This window comes from Thermobia domestica, chromosome 13 (assembly GCF_964235325.1).
Source record: "Thermobia domestica chromosome 13, izTheDome1.hap1.1, whole genome shotgun sequence".
NCBI classification, from domain to species: Eukaryota; Metazoa; Arthropoda; class Insecta; order Zygentoma; family Lepismatidae; genus Thermobia; species Thermobia domestica.
Genome location: NC_137466.1, coordinates 178,898,958 through 178,922,619, shown reverse-complemented (window position 1 = coordinate 178,922,619; position 23,662 = coordinate 178,898,958). Strand labels below are relative to the sequence as shown.

Here is a 23,662-nt window from a genome sequence, read left to right as displayed (position 1 = left end):
TTCATGTATATACGTTCTTTTTAGTTTGTAAGAAGATGCCTAAGTGTTTTGTTTGTCATAGTGACTTAAGAACGAGTCAGTCTCTGTTACTTCATTTAAAATTTTGTCACAAATTAGGTGCCATGAGCCCCTTTCGTTGTGGGGAATCATTGTGTGGACGCGAATTTGATAACGCCAATTCATTCCGCAAACACTTGCTGAAACACGAAAGAACAAGTACGGGTGGTGATGGGAACCAGCCTTTTCGAGGATACCAAAATGAGGTGTGTCACATCAATGTTGAGAGACAGTTGACTGATAATGGTGATATACCAATTGAAACTTCTGTGGAAAGCCTTTCTCTTGAAGATTACCGTGAGGCTGTAAAGGAGGAAGCCCTTCTTTTTATTACTAAACTGTATAGTCAATGTAACTTAACCAGAACTCATATACAAAACCTTTGCGACTGGGTACACGGGTTTATGGGCGGTAGTGTGATGCAACTGCTAAGAGAGAAAATTTTACAAACGCTTCGAGGAAATCATGTTGATGATAATACAGTAACTGAAGTAATGAACATGTTTAGTATAATGTCCAGTCCATTTTATAGCTTGGAAACCGAATATAGGCGATTTGGCATGTTAGAGACAATGGGCAGTTTGATAAAACCAATTGATTATGTTATTGGACAGAAATTATCTTCAAAGAGAAAGAAAGGCGAGGTTTCGGTGGAAACATTACAAGTGCTTGGAAAGTTTGTGCCTATGCGAAAAATGCTTAAACGATTTTTGGAGTTACCGAATGTTCTGTCAACGTTACTCCACTTCAAGAACAGTGCAGAACAAGAGACTGAAGTACTTTTCAGTAGTGTGCAAGGACTGCATTGGAGAAACGAGGTAACGTTTTCTGATGATCGTTTGATATTACCTTTATTTCTTTACTTTGACGATTATGAAATTAACAATCCTTTAAGTGGGCATGCTGGTACAAAAAAGATAGGGGTAGTTTATTATACAATTGCATGTATTCCACCGGAGTTTTTCGCGAAACTAGAGAACATATTTCTCGCCTTACTCTTTCATTCAAATGATAGAAAAACTTTCGGTAATAAAGCAACCTTTTCAATTCTTATTGAAGAGTTGCGTTTCCTAGAATGTGAAGGTATATGTGTAATGTATAATGGTTTAGAAGTACAGATTTATTTTAAGTTGTGTGTTATTACAGGTGACAATCTTGGATTGAATTCCGTTCTTGGCTTTACAGAGTCATTTTCTGCTAAGTACCCTTGCAGGTTTTGCCTTACATCAAAAACAGATTTACAGGCGCAGTCAAGAGAAAACGTCCGGAATTTGCGGGACGTTGAGAATTATGAACTACATGTAATTCTCGGAGATGCTTCACAGACAGGAGTAAAAGAGAATAGCACTTGGAACATGTTGCCGAGTTTTCATGTTACCAAAAATTACAGTGTGGACGTGATGCATGATCTTTTGGAAGGGGTGGGGAACTATGATATGATGCATATTTTGAAGTACTACATCAACGAAACACGTCTTTTCACAATGGATATTTTAAACAGTAGGATTTCGGCCTTTGCAAGCATGTCAGATGACGTAAATAAGCCGGCACCTTTATCTTCTGAAAATCTTGAAAAGAATAAATTAAACTTGTCTGCTGCTGAAATGTTATTTCTCATAAGGTACTTTGGTTTGATAATGGGTGACTTAATCCCCGAGGAAAATATCGTTTGGAAATTTTATATTCTGCTAAGAGAAATAACAGTCATATTAACATCAAAAGTTATTCACGTAAACACTTCTGAATTACTTTGTACCTTAATTGAAGAACATCATGAGATATACAAATCTTTTTTTCAGGATACATTAAAACCTAAGCATCATCATATGGTTCACTATCCACGTTTAATGCGACATATAGGACCACTTGTTTTCACATGGTGTATGAGGTATGAATCCAAACACCAACCGTCCAAGATTGCTGCCCGTATTGCTTATTGTCGAAAGAATGTTCTAGAAACTATAGGTTTGAAACACCAATTGCAGATATGTTATAAGTTCTTTCAGAAAAACGGTTTTCATATTCAACAAGAAATTGGACCTGGAGCAAAGATATACCTTTCACAAGATCAGAATTTTCCATTGTTTTCAATGTGTTTACCTCCTTCGTTGTTGAAACTTTGTCGGTCAGTAGCTTGGTGCATATACAACGGATTTGTGTTCAAGTGTTGCATGGTAGCGTTCGAAATTCATGAAGATGGTTTAAACTTTTATAATATAAAAAAAATTTTGTTAGACGAAGAGTCGCACATTTTCCTTCTATGTAAGAAAATGAAAACAGTTGGCTATGACAGTCACTACTGTGCATATCATTTGTCTTTCACGCAAGAGTGGATCTGCATACCAGTAAATTTGAATTTTGCAGGGCCTCCTACGTATTATAAGATAATCGATAATGACAACATATATGTTTCTGTTTCGGTATGATTTTGTGTTGCATGTGGGGCAGTGTTTTCTAACATAATCGTAATAGGGCTCGAGCATAAGAAAATGTTTCTTAATCCATGTGATTTTCAGTCAAACAATATTATATCCACTAGCAAAGCATTTGCAATGAAGCATACATTCCTGTACTACTAGATGTTTTGCCTGCATGGTCCTATGGCCACCGAAGTAGGAACTAAACTTTTAAAAAACATGGTTGGTTCTATGTAAATTTTATACAGATTTTTTGTTCGGAATAGAAAAAGGTTACATATCGAGTGTAAGGAAAAGATCGCACAGCTTGGACAGAATCTGACTCTACAGCTGAAATGAAACGAAAATGTCTTACGATATTTTGTCCTCCGAGGTTCCCTTTTGAAGTGACAGACGGGTAAAATTTGGACTATGAGGTAACACCTTGCGGTACTCTGTAGAAACACGTGATAGTTTTGTTTAGTTTAAACTTCTTCGTTATCTAAGGTTTTTTAAATCAGTTTTTTTATTTTAACAACAAAATGGCTAGATTTGAAACGGCATGTTTTGTCATGATCTGGGCACAGAAAGCTTCTTTTTGTACGACATTTATTCAATTTGACATTTTAAATGTACGTTTTCATCTCTTCACATTTTCCCGCCACATTTCAGACCTTTTGCTGCATCCCATATTCCATACTTTTATTTAAAAAAAGAAGAAGAAAAAGAAAAATGACAAAGAGCTTTGAAGTTAGGTACCTTCGTTTGAAGTACGGCACTTTCCTCTACTCCACGATAAACACCATTCCAAAGTCGCTGCTGTCAAGTGTTGTTACGGACAACCCGTGCGATATTGCCATATCGACCAAAGTTTACCGGTCTCTCCCTTCCAAAAGGGGGCCTTAAAGGACAACTTTATAAAGACATTTTCGTATCGTTTTAGCTGTAGAATCAAGTCTGTCTGCCTGTACTACCTTTTCCTTACACCCGATATATATAAAACCGCTTTGGAAAAGGAATCCGTGTACCCAGTCGCAAAAGTTTGTATGGGTTCGGTTCCTTTATAAGAATGTAACTTGGATTTGCTAATGAAAAGGATTTAGTGTTACCGAAATGGGTTTAAAACAAAAGTTAAACAATATTGCGTGAAAGGAAGGTAAATCGTTGTCTGCCATTTTTATTTCTAAGTATTTTTTTTAATTGGGAAGGATGTCATGTGACACTAAGTTTAAACTACTAAAAATATATTTATGAAAGCAGTTTTTAATGGGTTTCTGCAATTCTAATATAAATGTGTCAAAGTCAAGAACCGTATCTTGGGAAGGTGTCCGTCTTAAGAAAAAACATATGATGCCATTAAATTTTGATTAATATTATATGGTAGTATGATGTGTCGTACGTCGAAAAGAATAGCTTTTATTGATTGCAAATACATTGCTAGTGGTCATAATATTTCTTCATTCAAAATCTCACTGAATTACATAAACCATTTACTATAACCTTTACTGAGTTCAAACTATACTTTGTTCTAATTTTAGAGTTGAAAATATGCTATTGGACGTAAGATTGAATCTAGGACGTCAGCCTGACGATTCCTGTTCTGATCCTTGGTGCACTAACAAAATTTTTACTCCTTAAAATGTAGATACTTGCAGGAGCTGCCCCAATTTCTTTGTTATACATTTTGTCTCCTCATTTTATTTTAAACTTATAAAAATAAAAAAAGGTTCTAGAAGAAATTGCATACTATTAAGGAATGAAAACCACAGGCGTGACGTCGCGAAAATCAAATGCCATTAACTCTTAAAAAGAGATAGGTACGGAAACATGTAGCGAACCTATGATAGAACATGAATCAGTAGATATTCTTTCGTATTGTAACGTTTATATTATGTGTTACGAAACGTTACGCTAACGATGGTTCTAATTATTGTCCCTTGTATTTAAGTATTTTATTTGTCCTTATGCCTTTTCTTACAAGTCTTATTACTGCTTAGCAAATACTTTCGTATTATTGTTAGATGCAAATAATGCATATTGTACCAAGAAAATAATTTCAGAAAATGTAAAATAATAATAATTACTTCTAACGAAAATATTCGTCGTGAAATTGTGTCGTTTGTAATCCAGTCTGTGTGGGCATTTAATGTAAATTTTTGTTTGCGTTTATCATGTTAAATAATGTCATGTGTATGATGGGGTACTCAGTTTCCGCAGTGTCTGTACAGTAAAATTCCGGCAGATGGCTCCTCGTGCATCACTTGGTGGTCAATGCTTAAGCGACTTTGTGCTAGAAGATCACGTTTAATTTTTGCATATATTTCCACTCGTGTGTTTCGTGATGGCAGTTTCGCTTGAGTGTTGTATACTGTTAAATCCTCGGCCCTTGAAGTTGATTTCCATTCTGAAGAAGAAGAAAATGTTACACGGTGCAGAGTTGGGTAAATCCGATGGAAAGTTAGTAGTATAATTTTTTTCACAGTCTTTACAGCAAGTCTCTACACAGCCTTTACAGTAATCCTCCCATGTTCTCTTCGTGGTACAAAATCCTATGCCGATTGACGGGTATCCTGAACGGACATTATTTTCAACCGATGTTCTGTCACTTTTAACATGCTCTTACGTTTGACCATGGCCTAAAGCATCTTTTCCAAATGTTGACTTCAACATTTCATGTGTTTCTGAAGCAGATTTTCTAGCTTTACCTAGTTTCATAAATTTCGTCACCTTCAATTTCGCTGTTACTCAGCGCATAACTGGGGGAAGATACGCTTAAAAACTAAATGCGACTTCCTAGGACAAAGCCGCTTAGGGCACTGACTCTCAAAGGATGTACGAGGAATTGCTTGGTGGTGTTTAATCATTCTAGCTTAAACTTCACGAGCTGCAAAACTATTCTGAAAACTTTTCAGTACTCCGTTATATACGGTACACTTTAGAAAGAAAGAAAAAAAAATTGAGAGATTAAATGACATTAGAAATACGCACTACCAACTCCAAAAAGCTTTTTGAAAAATAAGTAATAATAAAATGATAAGGAAAATTCAGTTAACGTAGCGAAACACTAATTCAGTTCAATCTTCTAAGCTTTATTTTATGCATGTTTCCGTATTATTTATCAAACGTAGGAAGAAACACATTTATTATGATGTAGGTATTGACCCTAAAGAACTACATGGTAGTTACAAAATTTTCCATTTAAAAAAAAGCAGTCTTGTAACATGTTTTGTATTTTTTTCATATTATTTACATTTTTAATGCAAACGGTTACCAAGTTTCAAAAGAATTGTGTATATTTGTTAAGTTGTACTCATTTTTTTTTTCTTCTTGGTTTTCTGTCTAAGATAAAACTTAGCAGTTTTGGTTGAAAAATGATTTATTGTATCAGTATTAGGAATGTGGAAAATAAATTAAAAATAAGTGCAATATGATCTTACAACAATAAAACATTAGTGTTAAATTCATTAATAATAAAACGAATCAGCCATAAATCGTATTATAATATATTCATTATCAGTAAAACAGTAAGTCTGCGTCTAATGGAATAATACATATATATATTTGTTTTCTTCTGATTCCTGTTCTGTGTGAATCAGTTTAAGCACAAATACTTGCCACTTAATTTTCAAGTTTGAATTTAGAATGTGAAATGAATCAGCATTTAATTTCATTTGATATTCATTTACATGCTCCTTACTAGAATCAATATATTTCTTGCTTGTATGCATACCGAAGTCGTAAGGAAATGAACTTTAGAACACTAACTCCTCTACTATGATTGACAGAGTTGATGTACCATATTCCGCTCAAGGGAGTAAAACTTTCAAATTTGAATATTTCATAGTTTTGTGTTGAAACGTAACGGATATGGTGGAGGCGGATTGTCCTGCGAAGAACGTTTTTCTTTGTAGTTTTAAGGACTTTACGAGGACCAGGGTATTCAAAGTTCATTTTCCTGCGAATTCGAGTTCTGAATCACCGTGTATATATGTGTATTGTATTAAGTGAATCTTGATTCTTCAAAACTTCTAGTTTATGTAATTGGGGCAATTCTTAGTATCCAAATTAGAATTATATCTTACAGTCTGGTTGTACACCTGACAGCATCTTCAGATAGAGAAAAATAGGATGGGAAAAGAATGGATTACAAAATTGAATACTTCGAGTTCTTCTCAATTTCCTTACCCGTTATTTGCCATCTTATTTCCTCTCTCTGAAGATGGTGTCAGATGTACACTGAAACTGTAAGATGAAAAATAATTCTAATTTGGACACATCATCAATATGTGTCTTCCGTGTTCAGTTACTTGGAATAACTGTTATTTAGTAACATCCACATTTTATAAAATACGTGTAAAAATATTAAGAAAGAAATGTAAATCAAAAGTATGTGGTATATTTTCATTGCATTGATTAAAAGATTTATATACTTTCATAACTGCATTATTGTAAAGTTCCTTTTTTGGTATTACTGTGCTGCATTTCTAATTTTTCTGTAATGTATACTTGATTAAAGGAAAATAAAAGTAGTTGTTATAAATGCTGTGTAATTTCTGATCTACATTGCATACCACCTCAGTTCCATTGTTATAGAAACAACACTGCATGGTTACGATAGCTATAAACACACCACCTTGATTCTGCTTCATATCAAACTTCACAGAAGATAAGACAAAAGTATTATTAGAAACATTTCCATTATTCATTTAAAGAAGTATTGAAATGGTTACTGGAACTGTTTCTAATAATACCTTTGTCTTATCTTCTGTGAAGTTTAATATGAAGCAGAATCAAGGTGGTGTGTTTATGCGTGTTGTTTCTATAACAATTCCGAAATTGTTCCACACACTATGCTAGATTGTTCTGTCAACAATCTAGCATGGTAACAGCAAACATACTTTATCTTCAATATTACAATACGGCATGGCTACCATAGCAATATAATATGGTTATAGTACCTATGCAGGTTGTTCCATCTACCATCTTACATGGCTGCTTCAACAAGACGTTCTTGTTCACATAGCCATACCGTATTGTAGATATAGTCATATCATATTGCAACTACAGCAATATAGTATGGTTACATCAAGTATAAAATTTGGTGCACCTACCCTGCTATATGGTTGTCTCAATAAGACAGTATTGTTAAAATAGCCATAGGGTATTGTAGGTACTGTAATTTAGTCTTGCAAATACAACAATATATAATGGTTACAATGACTATACGGTATGGTTGTCCACCTGTTGTCCAACCATCTAGTATCTTTGCAATACCTATACGGTATAGTATTCGAACGAATATGGTATTGTAGGCAGAGCTATAAAGGTATAGTTGGGATGTAGCTGTATTGTAATCTGCATGGTAATATTGACTATTAACTCCGATTATAGTTAAATTTACAATACAGAAATATGATACTATTGCACATATGTATGGTAACAATAACCCGGATTTAATAGCCATACCTGTATGCTATTACTGGCCATAAGCATAGCTGTCCCTATATAAGCAATACTATTCTGGTATTATTAACCATTTAATGGTTATGCCAACTATACCATTTTTTAGGGTGTACTTTTCTCCGGATCACTTCATTCTCAATTTTGTTCTTTCGCGTCACTCTATGAATCCAGCGCAGTATCTTCATCTCCACAACATGCAACTTCTGTTCCTCTTTCTTCTTCGTAGTCCAACATTCCGCTCCGTATAATATGGTAGATCTCACTATTGTTTTGTAAACTTTTCCTTTAAGGTGTATTGGTATCCTACGGTTATACAATATTCCTGCCGCGTCTCTCCATTTTGTCCAACCACTGCTAATTTTGCTGTTTACATCTTCTTCTATTCTTGCATTTTCCCGCAATATTAATCCCAAGTACTTGAATTTCCTCGTCATTACCATCTCTTCTTCATCCAATCGTGTTCCTGTATTCTTGATTACAGTTTCCCTGAAAGGGCAATGTAAATATTCTGTTTTGCTTTTACTAATTCTAAGCCCTTTGCTCTCTAATGTATCTCTCCAGGCATCTATTTTCTCTACAGTGTGTACCTTGGTCTCACCCACTATCATAATATCATCAACTAAAAGCATATTCCAAGATATTAATTGTTGGATATCCTTTGTAAGTTCGTCTATCACAATTACAAAAAATGTATGGGCTAAGACTAAATCCCTGATGAAGTCCCACTTTAGCTGTGAACTATTCTGTTTTTTCCGCACGTGCTCTTACTCCAGCCCTGCATTCATTATATATATATATATATATATATATATATATATATATATATATATATATATATATATATATATATAATTTTTCTCCTCAACCATAGGTTGGTGGGCCCGTGCCCATGTAAGTTCCCGTGCCCATTTTCCAACCAATCACGTGCCTCCATTTTTGGCCCTTATAAGGGCCTTTTTCAATTTCATCTTCCTGTCTATGATATCCAAAATTCTCTGCCATAATTCATTAATAGGTAAGCCCCCTACCCAGTTCATCAGCTTATCGCTTCCTAGCTTCATTATCCAATCTGCTTCTTTCCATTTCATTATTATCATTCTTTTCTCTGTTTCCAAGAATGACTTCCGTCTTATCCCAATTGATTTCATGATTAGTTTCCTTAACATGTTTGTATCTTTCTTCCTCTTCAAGTCATCTTTATGTTATTTTATCCTTTGTTTCATTCTCGTCCCCATATCTCCTAAATATGACATATCCCAGTCCCCACACCATACCTTGTAGATAACTTTTTCTTTATTTTCATTATTTATTGTGCCTTTTCTATTCTTCTTCTTTATTGACCTCAATAAGTGTTCTTCATTCCTTCTATAAACTCTGACCCTCTCCTTTCTTAAGTAACTTCTTTAGTTTCTCCATTTCTTCTCCCATGATTTCTAACCATGCCATCTTCCACCCTCATCCTCTTCCTTCTTCTTTCTCCCTCTCTTCCTCCTCCTGCGTTCTTCTTCTCTCTCCTTCCTGCTGTAACCGTTCTTTAACTATCTGTAGAATTTCTCTATGCTCTCCTTCCTTCCCCCTCTTCGTCCTCCAGCATTTCCATTCTTCTTATCATTCTAGTTATGAAATTCCTCTTCGTACTTCTATCCACGTCCCTCCTCCTGTGACAGAACACCCCCGCTAAGCACTTCTTCTTATACCACTTCGTAACCAGCCCTTATCCTTGTTTCATTATGGTCATGTCTAGGCTTCGGCCAACAGAATTTATATTTTTTCAGTAGGATGACTATATATATCTATATATATCTATATATATCTATATCTATCTATCTATCTATCTATATATATATATATATATATATATATATATATATATATATATGTGTGTGTGTGTGTGTGTGTGTGTGTGTGTGTATGTGTATGTATGTATGTATGTATGTACCTTAATTTATGTTCTGTAGTATTTATATAGTGTCTGATGAAGGATATGGTAGATATCCGAAATTGTAACACAGTTATAGTTTAGAATACAGTAGGTATGTTGAAGCTTTGGTCAATATTTCTTCAATATCCAATCCAAAGCCATGAATAGTGTTTGTATTATCATTATTACTATTACGAAATATACCGTGTTAGATAATTCTACGTAAAACATGGCATTTTTTATGCTGCTGTATGAATTATCAATATAAATAATTTCCATCTGTGTTCAACACAGGTATAGAGACCGTGTACGTATTTAATAGTTTTACATTTTATTGTCTTTTCTGTCATGAAATTATGATAGATATTCACTGCAGCATCCTAATAGATGTATGTCAATCATTAACTTATATAAAAGTAAAGTAAATCATGGAAAGTAATATCGGAATGCGTGAGTTGCAAACTTCTATTACCATCTCTAGATATCTCAAGAGGAGAAGACTATCAGTTAATGAGAAAATAGAGTAGTAGTAAAATAGTTGATCAACAAATAATGCAAAAGCTAAGGTCGGAGGTTCAAACCCTAATCAGAACCTGTCACTTTTTGTTAAGCGAAATTACGAAATAAAAAAGAAAAATGAAATATGAATACCAATACCCAAACAAATAAAAAAATAAAACAAATTTGATACTACATGATCCATTCATAGGACTACGTTGAAACATACATTGATAGCTGCCCAGGAATGAAAAACACGCTGGGAAAAACGAGGAGAGTCACGTGATCAACAACATGTTCCGCGTTTCAAACCAGATATTTCTCAGAAACGAGTAAAGCGATTTTAGAAATTCTTTCACGATTTGAAATCGTATTTAATGAAGATTTTATTTTATATTTTTATATTTTATTCCGTCATATATGTCAGCGAGAACTTCGGGCCCATGTTTGTTTTTTTTTTTTTTTTTTCTTACAAAAGCAATCGGAGAAACTAATGAACCAATTCAGAAATTTCTTTCGCCGTCGTAAACCTTATGATGTTAGGCTATATTTTATGGGGGTACGGTGTCTCAGTGGCATAGAGCGCTTACCTCTGGTGTATGGGGTCCCTGGTTCGATTCTGGCTAAATAAATTTGTAGTGAACAGCATCGCATGTCCGTGGGTTTTCTTGGGGTACTCCTGTTTCCTCCTACTTGCTCATTCCACCAGCTCGTCCATCATCATTCACTTGCTTTAATCATAGTCTTCCTTAGTCTAAAGGGCATATTCGTGCGACGTTAAACTAAAATATTTCATTTGCTATACTTTATGCCGGAATAGGATGCCGGGAGAGCTTAAGGCCAATATTTTTCCCTATATTCTAGAAAGCAATGTGAGAAATTAAACTGAACGCAGTTTAATTTTTTAATCATTGAAAACCAAGCAGGCAGCAAGAGAGCAATTGCCCTCTCCTGGGTTTTTTAAAGAGGTTCGGTTCTTCGAAATGCAGTTATAAATGTAATCTATTAGATTTTCTTAACTCACGTATTGCAGTACTTAATATATTTACTCTAGTAAATAAAATTATGCATTGTGCGTCAATATTTTTACATGAAGTATTATGTGTATCAAGGTGTGTATATTTGTGATTTTGTATGTATGTCAGGCTCGCGCCAAATGCTCTTTATGGCAGACCAACACCATGTGTGTTGGTTTTCTCGGCGCTCTGTTTCCTCATACTTTCTTCATTTCACCATTTCATTCATTCTGATCATCGTCATCTCCTTTAGGGTTCACGGCGTAATCATGGGACGTAAAACTGAAATATTTCATTTCTATGTGTCAGCCTTTTGCCCCAATCCCTTTGGAAAATCCTGTGGATATCTCTGTTGAAAAAATAATATAATGTATGAGGTAATAGACTATATTTTATCACAGAATACTAGGCCGGAAGAGCCTGAGCCACCATTTTTCATATATATATATATATATATATATATATATAAGAAACAAGGTGAGAAAGTACTAGATCAATTTCTTAAAAAATGGAGTTGGAATGTTAATTTAATGCGACGTATTTCTCCTAGAATATGGACAGAGAGGGACTGGGTTGTTTATTATTTTATTTGTATGATAAATCTGCTATTCAAGTTTCATGTTAATTTTATTGGTCATACCACAATAGAAGAAAGATTTTCGGATATATTTCGGGAATTAATTTAATCATAAACGATAAAGTCTATTATTTTAGTTATGAATAATATTTAAAATTAATGAGTTCTTCAACCCATATAATATAATAACCTACTATCACTGCACAAGTGCAATAACAAAGACAATTTAGGCTCTGTGACCAGTTGGGTATGGAATGGGCGGTTTCTTGGATTTAACCTTTCTTTAACCCAGATATTATGCAAAAAGAAGTATTTATTTGCCATCTATCTATCTATCTATCTATCTATCTATCTATCTATATATATATATATATATATATATATATATATATATATATATATATGAAATAAATTAACTTATGAGCTTGAATCCCCTTGATTAGATTCTGTTTACGTTACTGTCCTTGACGAATCTGTGTTCTATCGTTCAAAATCTTGATTAATGTGGTTGATAACGTATGAACCATGAACCCAGATTATTTTTAGACATTATTTTCAGAATCCGTACCGTTGACTACTATTATTTCGTAAGTAAATATTTCAGTAACAATACAGACGCCTGCCCCCAGAGGATCAGATCCATTGAGCCCCCAAGTATGTTGTTGAAGGGGATGAGCACTCCAATGTTTCAGTGACATTTTCCTCTGCTTATTTCTATAAAATAATTTTCTTTAGTAACTATTAAAAATGACTACTCAAATGCATTTTCATTTTGGAAACACGATGTTTACTTTTTAAGATAATATTTGTATCCCCAAATAACTGTTTTCTTTCTTTCAGAATATTTATTAATAGGAAAACAAATTAGTCTTGCATTTTACCCCCTGCTTCCAGTTTCATCTGTTTACTGGATGGCACTTTTTCGATTTAAACTTTATTAGTACCGGCTTGTTCGTTTCTCGCTCGGAAAAATGTTTAATGTTTGTTGTTACGACATTTTGGTTATCAATAGCCTCAAAAAAAAGTGTTATTGTGATAATTTATTGTTACTTCAATTTTCTGAAAGTGGTTTATACATTGTAATAAAGTTTTTTTAAGTGTCATTTAACGGTGAGTATTGTCAACTGTGTAAATTTGACAAATTGATCATTTGTAATGAGAACGAAAAAAGTTCTAATTGAGTCTATGTCACTGTTGAAACTGCATTTTGACAAGCTGTCAGTTTTTATTTTAAATGCGTAGGAACGGAGAATGTAAATATATAGAACAAATGGGAAGAACAGTTAAGGAATGGGGAAATAATTAGGGTATTATTGTGTCCAGAAGAGGAGAGCTTAGGCTAAAATTTCCTTAAGATCTAAGATGTCGAAATCCGCCACTGATTATAAGATCAAAAAATGAAAGTGAAATGAAATCGTGCAGTTTTACGCCCAACGGTTATGCCGGCTAGGCTAAAGGAGACGGTGATGATGAGAAATGAATGGGACGGTTTCATGAATAAAGTGGGAGGAAACAGGATAACCCCGAGAAAACCTACGCATACAGTGTTTGTCCACCACAAAGTTCACTTGGCGCGAGCTGGGATCGAACCAGGAACCCCATGCACCAGAGGTGAACGCTCTACCACTGAGCCACAGCGGCCTCGCCTGATTAAGATCAGTTGGTTCTTAATCAACCAACCTGTCATGTAACTGTTCCCTTATTTCATTTACAGGAACTGAGCTTCCTAACCCTGTCACTGTTATATAGAAGGCGCAAATTTATATTAGTCATTTGCTAGTCATTAATTAAGCAAATGGTAGGAGAACTAGCATGAGTACTTCATTTTACTTAACTTTAATCAGAGGAAATCTTAATAGAATTCAATAACGTATTTACTTGTCAAATAAGCCAATCATCTCTCGCTTCAACTCTAATATTTATTTATTACTCTTTGCTATACGAGCCCTTGTGCCCCAAATTTTCTACTAAAACACAATAACACACTGAGCAAGGCTATGTGATAATATGTAACAAAACACACAATCACGTAACAGTTTCGACACAATAACTGTGTCTTCATCAGACTTCCACTCCTTCTGGCTGTGGAAGGAGTGGAGGAGTGGAAGTCTGATGAAGACACAGTTATTGTGTCGAAACTGTTACGTGATTGTGTGTTTTGTTACATATTATCACATAGCCTTGCTCAGTGTGTTATTGTGTTTTAGTACAAAATGGAAACAAGGCCTGATAGAATAGTTTTAACCCAACTTTTTATACAGAACTTTAATCTTCTATCTAGGTAAATCAACAAAAGTAAACAGATAACTCTCCTAGTTACAACAACTGATTTTTCTTATTTATTAATACATAAATATAACATGAACAATATACCACTCATATATACTATAGGCAATTAAAACAAAAGTGAGTACATAAAAAACAATTTTGATTTTTATATGTATTTGTTTAATAAACGGCATTCAAATATTTTCAGGAGTATCCAGTTACATCGTAATGTCATGAGTTGAGTACATTGGAGAAGTGAAAAATTTTGTACTACAGCCTGGTACAGCACAATATCTACAACTGTCTGTTATAAAAGTATACATATATTTTTTACGCTCACCTATACTATGGTTCCACTTGACAGATATACTATGAATTATCACCATGACATATTTGAAGGAGATATCGTTCCTCGTCTTTGAATAGCGACGACTTACGCATTTACATATAATTTCTTGTTTCCATATTGTTTCATTGATAATCCTTAAAAGTTATGTACTCCTCTCTTACATTTGATCAAAATTATGTACTTGAAAGAAATAAAACTGAAACAGTGTAAAGAAAACTAAAAGCAATCAATCGCACTAGTTCCATGGTAACCGAAAAACTAGCGCAGGGCGAAAATTTTCCGATCACCAGTCGCCATTGGAGACTAGAAATTTAGAGCTGGCGACCTGTGTTCAGTAGAAATAGCTTCTGCCTAACCTCACAGGGCTGGGCAGTTTCTGTTTCGCAGGAAAATAATTGCCACTAAGAGAAAACACCGAATGTGAAGTCTTCGAAACTTTTGTTTAAGAACGCGGTTGAATCAGACACTGAAAAATATTTACAGTGAAAATTTCAGTACAAGATTCCCAAATTTACTTGCAATTGTCACATTTTGTGCAGTTTTTACCTGTGAATTTTACTTTATGTGTGAGAGGCTTCAGCAGTCTCAACAGAATTAAGACTGCCTACAGAAATTCACTGAATACTGACAGGCTGAATGATTTGCTGACAATTTCCATCAATGACCCTTCACTTAGGAACTTTGATCAGAAAACTGTAATCGACAACTGCTACTTCAGTGCGGAGGAAGAAACCGTTAGACAAACGTGAAATCTTAAGGCAAGATATTTTTAACATGTATATGAATTGTCTAATTCAAAATTGATTAACCTGAATCTAATTGTCTGATTTTAAAATTTTATGCCCTGATGTAATTTCTTTCTTTGTCAAACCAAGGGCCATGGGGAGGAGGAGGCGGGGAACTTCTTATAACTTGTGCGTGAGAGATACTGGCAATCATCGTTTTTGGATTGGTGAGTGCGTCTAACTTCGAAATTTTGCGCCCTGAACCAGCGTATTACCTAAGATTCCTCACTCTATAAATTTACTTTAAGAGCAATAAGTATATTGTTAGATACTTACTTAGTTTGTTCCAAACAGGGTTCCAAAGTAGTGAAAATTATATTTCATCACTGCCTATATTTCGAAATTTCAAGAATTCCATCTTCTGAAAAACTGAGGATATAAGCCTTACAACTTGGATTTCTCCTTTCCAATCGCGGTTAATAAAGCGTTTGAACACTAGTAGAGAACTGATGAGTTTTGTAAAAAAATTTTTAAAAAAAAATTAAAAAACTTAATTGGTGGTCACTTAGCAAAAATAGATATCAAAGGTTTTTGAAAACACTAGTGCTAATACCATTACTACTCCTTATGATACGCAAATATTAGCAATAAATTAATTCTTGTATAACAGAAATTAATTATCATCGAAGATATTTACACGGAATAAGTACAAATCATGTACGCTGAAGAGTGCAATTTGTGTAAACATTAGCATCATATTTACAATCCGCTATTTTCGTAAGAAGGTTTGCGAACTTGAAGATAGCTTTTTACGTACTGATAATTTTGATTATGTTACATTTTAATGACTTCGTGGATACGGAAACCTTGAGAATGTATTGATTATACGTATGTAAGTTTTGTTAAAATTTACTATCGAATATCCCAATTTCTACCTAAACTACCCTTTCTGTATTTAACTTAGAGTTTTACACATGTAGAATTCTTCAAATATATTTTTGTCAATAAGAAGAAAGATCAATGTTCCGAATGTTATGTTTTGTGAAGTTTAAGTATCTCAGTAATCCTATCACAGCTGCATTGCTTTCTTTGGAGTCCCTAGTATACTCCTTAATATCGGTGCCAATATTTCTTTTAATCATATTTATGTAACTTCGTATACGTCACATAAACAGTTGTTGCCAACAAAATAAATCGTGTAAGATTTGAGAGATTTTTGTTTGTGTATAAGTAGTTTCCGTGTTTATATGCAAAATATAATATTATATGTATTGTCTTACTAGGGAGGGTCACTGGGTGTTACTCTGACTTTATCGATATTGTGCTCATTCGATTCCATTTTATATATTAAACAATTTGACAACCGGAGAAATCTTCGATCGCAAGCGTGTTCGAATTACGAGCGTCAAAAGTTCAAAATTGAACAGATTTTGCAAAAAATTTGAAGTAACCAATTTTTATTAGATAGACGTTTCATTTTTGATATCAGCCTAACGGCTAATACATTTTATCAGCTTAACGACCCGGGGTGTGCCAAACGGGAGGCAATTTGCAAGATGTAAGACGCCATTACCCTTTACCTCCTCTCCAATAAGTGATCTTATCTTGCAAAATGCGTACGTTTAGACCTTACCACTGTATTGGGCACTCAAGAAAACCCCCTGATACCAAAAATGAAGATTCTATCTCAGAAAGTGGTTGCTTCAAACTTTTTGCAAAATCTGTTCAATTTTGAATTTTTAATGCTCATAATTCGAACACGCTTGCAATCGAAGATTTCTCCGGTTCTCAAGTTGTTTCATGTGTAAAATGGAGTCGAATGAGCAAGTATCGATATGAAGTCAGAGTTACACCCCGACACCTTCCCTAGTTAGATTTGAAAATTCTCTGAATTGATGACTGCCATCTTTTAAGAAAATTCTGATCATATCCATTACTTTTCCCAATTGTTAAATACACAGTAAACTGAATTTCTAACATTAGACTGCCCTGAATGGAAGCAAATCTGTAGACCTAGGAAACATAGTGATCCATAATTTCCTTTTATTAGAGTTGAATGATGTGATTTTTGTGTATATCAATATTACTTGCTTAACGTGGTACATACGATTTTTTTTTCCTGTGAAACAAGCTTAAGCAATTAATTACGTTCTTCTTTTCATATTTGACTGCAAATTCCAATCACGTATCCACTTTGCTAACATCTAAAAGACATTTGTAGATAATAAAAATATCATATCCATAGTAATAATATTTTCAAAAAGTTAAATTAATATCTTTGTAAAATACAAATCTCAAAATGGTTCATCACAATATTCGTCAATATAGGAGACACAAGGTCGATACCAAAGCATTCTGTTCTTGATATTATTATTATTATTATTATTATTATTATTATTATTATTATTATTATTATTATTATTATTATTATTATTATTATTATTATTATTATTATAAGAAGAAGAAGAAGAAGAAACCTAATTTACTTCAAAGAGATTATAAATTTAAAGAGATCGTAGGCAAGAAAGTTTCAAAGTTTAATTTTATTTTAAGAACTAAATTCCCAATTAGGATTTTCCGATTTTCAGAATCAAATACCAAGATCAATTTAATAGGAAGAAAGAATTATATTTTCTTTTTTCTTTCTTTCTTTCTTCAGAAATGTCCAGTTTATATTTATGGTTGGAAAATTAAAATATTTAAATAAAATAATGTCAAAGTCTACTCAAATAATTAATGTCAAAGTCAAAATCGGATCCATAAGTTAAGCAAAGCTGATTTTGCTTTGCATTTATTAAACTTGGACTATGTTTCTTCGCATGTAAAATAATAAGTTATACAAATGCATTAATTTACTTATTTGTGTTTAATTTTCTGTTTCATCACTAGACTAAGTGACATAATATATATCAATAAAAGGAGGAAACAACCGATTTATTTTACACACCACAATCCTCTATAGGTGCGAATTGTAAGTGACATGATGTTTATTGCTTGCAATGGGATTCGAACACACGGTCTTCCTTGTTGAGAGGCAGAGGACATGCTTCTCAATTATCCTGTAACTAATTTAATTGTATGTGGAAGAATTCTATGAAAAAATAGAAGAAACCATAGATTTAAGGAAATTGGATACATACCTAATTGTAATGGATGATTTGAACACTGCCATGGAGGAAGAACTGAAAGGTTATGAGAAAGTTGATCTACTTTTTCCCGTTAGAGTGTACTGGTGCTAAAGAATATGTATATAGTTCAATCAGCACAAGAGAAGAAGATGAGCCTGAAAGTCTACATTTCATGAGCAAAGATATCAAATAGATTATATTGTATAATTAAAACGAAAAGTCTCGAAATAGCTTAGAGGATGAAAGTTATTGCTAGAATATTAATAATTTCTAAGCTCATTATCTTATATTACTTAAAATACAAATTCATCTAAAAATTGCAGCCGATACAAGTAGCAAAGAAATTAGATATTAAAAAGTTGAAAGGATGAGGAAATAATAATGGTAATAAGAAAAACTATGGAACTTTGAAGAAAACAATTTAAGTTGAGAAGAAATAGACGAAGAAACTAATATGGTGGGAATATTTCGAACTACGTGTATCATACTGCAAAAGAAAGAGCAAGATATCGTGAATGAAAGCAGGGTTAAGAAACATAACATATGGGAGAAATGTTGAGGGAAAGATAACAGTAATAAAAAGAAAGAAAATAGCACAGTTTCGCTGAATAAGAGAAAAAAATACAGAATGTTGAACAGTGAATAAAAGAGGAAAACTGACAAAGCCAAGGTAGGATTAAAGGTGATGACACAGAGGAATTAGAAGGAATACGTAAATTTGAATAATGTATATGATGATGAGTTCAATCGAAATGTACAAGCAACAAACAACATGGAAACAAATGATAGAAATATCATAAATGAACAAAATTAAGTTTTAAGTGTACTGTCCTCTCTTTCTGGACTGTTTATATTTGTTGGCTGATGATATGTTAGATCACAAAGTGATTACTTTCATCAGCTGCAAGCATCGGACTGTAGATTGCAGATACGTTGCACCACGCAGGAAAGCCACACCAGAAGAAGAAAACACAAAGCATTATAACACATCAGGAATACTTATGGTTGCAAATCTACTAAATATGAAAATAAAATGCTTCAACCAACTTTTGACAAAACGGATCACTTTTTATTTAGCTCCAATTAGGTTAAGGGGCGTATGCAATTTCTAATACGAATTATGATTAAATAATAACAGGTGAGGCGCTTAAGATACACTTAAGAAAATGCGTGACATACAACTCGCCATTAGCCATCAAGTTTACATTCGTCATTAGCCATCAAGTGCCTAAGGAGAATCATCATTTTACGTATTCAATACATATAATTATTATAACTACTATTTCATATCTTTTCCACTTCATCAAATATTTATATCAATTATAATTAATAATCTTCGTCGCAGAATATCTCATAGATGATGTCCGTTGACAACATAAAGCACATCAGATATCAATTTAAAGTCTCCGCATTATACTCGTACAATAGAATCCGCACCTGAGAATCGACATTACAGACTGCTACCGCCATACGTTTGAGCTAATTCAGAATTTGGTATAAAGTTCCTGATATGACATGCATCAAACGTGATTACAAGAGAGAAGGAATATATTCCATTCACGGAATCCTTACGGATTCCGGACGTTTAAATTTAGCTGGACATTATTTAAGCTATAATACGTCCAGAAACAATATATAAAAATTGCCACTTTAGAAGGGAACACATCAACCACCTATTTCTCTATATACCGGAACTATACTTTTTAACTTAAAAAGATCAAACTTCAACTGTCATGCAAAGAAAAGGAATAAAAATAGGCATTAATTTCACTCTCAATTTTGCCAACATTACAATGGTGCAAATAAATTTCATGTCATCTTTTACTGTGAAGGTAGGATTGGTATAATGACTCAAATTCAACATTAACAATAATTAATAACATTTAAATTTGGTTAATATGAAGAAAATGCGCGCACACAGACAAAATCACATAAAATGCTGTAATGGATCAAACAAGTCCATTACATAAGTTTATTGAGAGGGTACACTTGAGAGATCTAAGAGAATTAGAATAAATTGCATAGTTTAGGTATTAAAAAAAGAAGGAAGAATTTAGAGTAAATGGCAAAGGATTTGCAATATTAAGAGATGAATTCGAGAAACCTCTTATTAGAATGAAGAATGAAAAAGCACTGGGGTAGATACTATTCCTATGGCAGTTATTGAGAACAAGGGGGAAAAAGATAAAAGAAAATTTGGAATTTGGAATCAAATATACGACACAGAAGAGTGACCATAAAATTTCTTGGTGACATCAGGGCACAATTAACTTAGATACTGAGCAGAAAATAAGAAGACTATAAAGTTATTAGTATTACTATAGAATTATAGGTATCATATCACATGCAGAGACATTCTACTTCAAATATTGAACGAAATATTATAAGGAAAAATACTTGATTAAATGTACATGATAATTATTATATTATCTGTTGAATTTTTTGCAGTCGAAACTATCATCTTCTTCCATGCTATTAGCTATTAATTAAAAATGTTGTTTTGGATAGGTTTCGGATGTAAATAACATAAAATTGTAAAAGACCCTTAAATTTATAAATACGAGGATTAATCTTGTAGAAGTTCAACGTAACTTACTCGTGCTTCTCTTGTTTATTCTTGCTTTCTTGCTTTCTAAATATACTGTTGCCAGGTCTTAGTTGTTATCAACTTTACATTAAACATTCATTAAATATACAATACGCACGGCATGTTTCTAAGAAGCACTGTAATTTGTAACAAAATGTTAATCAAATTTGTCAGTTGTTTTATTGGTGTTTATACTTACGAACGTTTATAATATGCTACATCTATAATTGTTTCTTTATTTGTTCAAAGAGGCTATCTTCTACAATTCTCTGCTTATATCTCACATTTTGTCTGGTAATAATTCTTCGATGGAAACTATTACCAGTATAGTTAGTTTCTTCATGTAATGATTTTATATATTTTATTGTGACTTAACGTTTCAATTACAATAACTAATATCTAAGGATGGTCATCACTGAGAAACTACATGTGCAAAGCTTCAATTTTCCAAAAGCTACTTTTTTATTTTTATTTATTTATTTATTCATATATATTTTCAAATTTATTTATTTATTTTATTTCTGTCTTATGTTAGATTTGTTTAAATCACAAATAAAAGATTCTGTTAGAAGATTCACCATGAATAGCCAAAAGACATGATTTCTTTCATGGTTAATCTTTATTTTACTTTCTGACTGATCTTCCACATAATAGCAGTTATTTATTATGAATCCATTATGATCACTTGTACAATCTTTGTAAGGCTGTAGCTATAGGAGCATTTCGTTTTATCTATAGATCTATCGTGGTTGTTGAGATATACAGTAGTGACTAAAATTTTTTAACCCATGCTTACCATGTGCTCCGTCGAAGATTGTAGCATAAATTGAAACATAAATAGAGGTGACATTTTCCTGAACATAATATCTGCTATTTTATATTTTAAAGGACTACGGACCAACGAACTAAACATACGGGCTTAAATATTAAATTACCCATAATTAACTTTTCGAGCCGGAAGCCCAAGTAGTGTTCGCCATTTTAAATGCCTACCCTATGGACGGAATCCCGATCACACATGCAGAATATTTAAAAAATCAGTATTGTTCTGCCATCTATGGAGTATTGTTTGTAATTTAAATAGAAACTTTAATGTATTACTAACAGGGCATTATTTAAATAGCGCCAGTAAATTAAGGAATTAGAGATTAAATGCCACCTGCAAGGGTTAATTTTGATAATAATTTTTACCTCATAATTTGTACTTAGTTGCTGTTAGTTATTTACAAAGATTATGTTTTTATTATAACAAAACGTTAAAACTATTTTTATTGTTGCGCCTGTATTATTGCACGGCACAACACTGCTTTCATTTAACGATTTAACAATAGTGGTAATGAAACTTATAATTGGTTTCGATGGAAATTAAGTCTAGAATAAGTTTGCTGTTTCGATATATTTCAGGTGTTGACAGGAATAATAATAATTATTATTACTGTTCTAATTTTAGAGCGCATTTTTCGAGAAAGCAGATAGACCAAACATGTTGGAAATAATGTAGTACAGTATATTTTTGCTATACCAGTCAGTAATACCTGTGTTAAACGAGTGTTTAGTGTAATGAAAAGTTTATGGTCAGATAATGGAATGAGAAACAAAAGTTGTGATAACTGTAATTCGCGTTCAAATGAACTTGAAAATGACCTGTCATGATTTTCACTAAAGTTTTCTGGAAAATAAGACTTCTTTTGACACAGCAAGGAGCTCATTCAGAAAAATATGAATAATAAGGTAATCGTGTACTATATCTAATTTATTTTGATTTAGCTCAGTGGAGTATACGTTCGGTAATGGTAATGTTAATGTTAATGGTAATGTAATTGTTCGGTTAGTAGTAATGGTAGTGTTAGTAATTCGTACTAGGAGTTATATAAACATGTTTTCGATTTTAAAAGAATTTACTGTTTAATAATTAAGATTGTTGTATAACAATTGAGCTAGTTTTAACAGGCACGATGAAGAAAAACTAATTATAACTTTCCAAATGTCAGATTAGATGTGAAATTAAATAAAATATGAATGAAATAAAAGAGAATAGTCTTCTAATATGAATATTCATTGTTATAAAACAAATAATGAATTACAGACGTCTAAACGTTCATAAAAACCTATCTAATAGTCGTTTTAGTGGCTTTTCGCCGACTTCATCAGATTGCCAGGGATATGCAATATAATATTCGTTTTCCATTTAATTATAATGTGTCTTACTGTTTAAGGCTTACAGCAAAGATTCATAATTAACATATGTGAGTATTCAAGATTTCAATGTAATAATCAAAGAATCACAAAGGGTAAGTTCTTGTTGAAAAGTTCAAATACATACATTGTAATTGGGCCAAAAAGTTAAATACGTATGAATCGCTTGTGATAAAGTGGACAAGTAAGCCAGTAAAATGATCATCAACTATTTTTAAAAAAATATTAATATATACAAAACAAATAAGCTACAAACATTTTTAGTTTCAACTTATAACATTTTCCATATTTACTAAATAAAATAACTCAAATATCGCATAAGCCATATTGAGGGATGAATTCAAGAAATCTCTTAGGGAAATGACGTATGAAAAGACACTTGAAGTAGATAATATATTTATGAGTTATTATTAGGAACATAGCGGCAGAACAGAAGAAAGAAATGATAGATTTGAGTTTGTGCTCAAATATACTGTGTGAG

General features: G+C 32.9%; 3 protein-coding genes across 3 annotated transcripts in view; 1 reads left to right on the top strand and 2 right to left on the bottom strand.

Moving 5' to 3' along the window:
- Window positions 1-23,662, bottom strand: part of SCAP (SREBP cleavage activating protein) — a 441,101-nt gene that overhangs the window by 222,307 nt on the left and 195,132 nt on the right. The window lies entirely within an intron of this gene.
- Window positions 36-2,483, top strand: LOC145667871 (uncharacterized). Its single transcript, XM_081735303.1, has one exon. It carries the CDS (start codon window positions 36-38, stop codon window positions 2,481-2,483), a length of 2,448 nt encoding a protein of 815 aa, XP_081591429.1.
- LOC145667870 (uncharacterized) lies at window positions 7,991-8,545 on the bottom strand. Its single transcript, XM_081735302.1, has one exon. The coding sequence runs from the start codon at window positions 8,543-8,545 to the stop codon at window positions 7,991-7,993; it is 555 nt and encodes a 184-aa protein (XP_081591428.1).

Coding starts and splice junctions, on each gene's coding strand:
- LOC145667871 (XM_081735303.1), top strand. CDS start 36: ATGCCTAAGTGTTTTGTTTGTCATAGTGACTTAAGAACGAGTCAGTCT.
- LOC145667870 (XM_081735302.1), bottom strand. CDS start 8,545: ATGCTTTTAGTTGATGATATTATGATAGTGGGTGAGACCAAGGTACAC.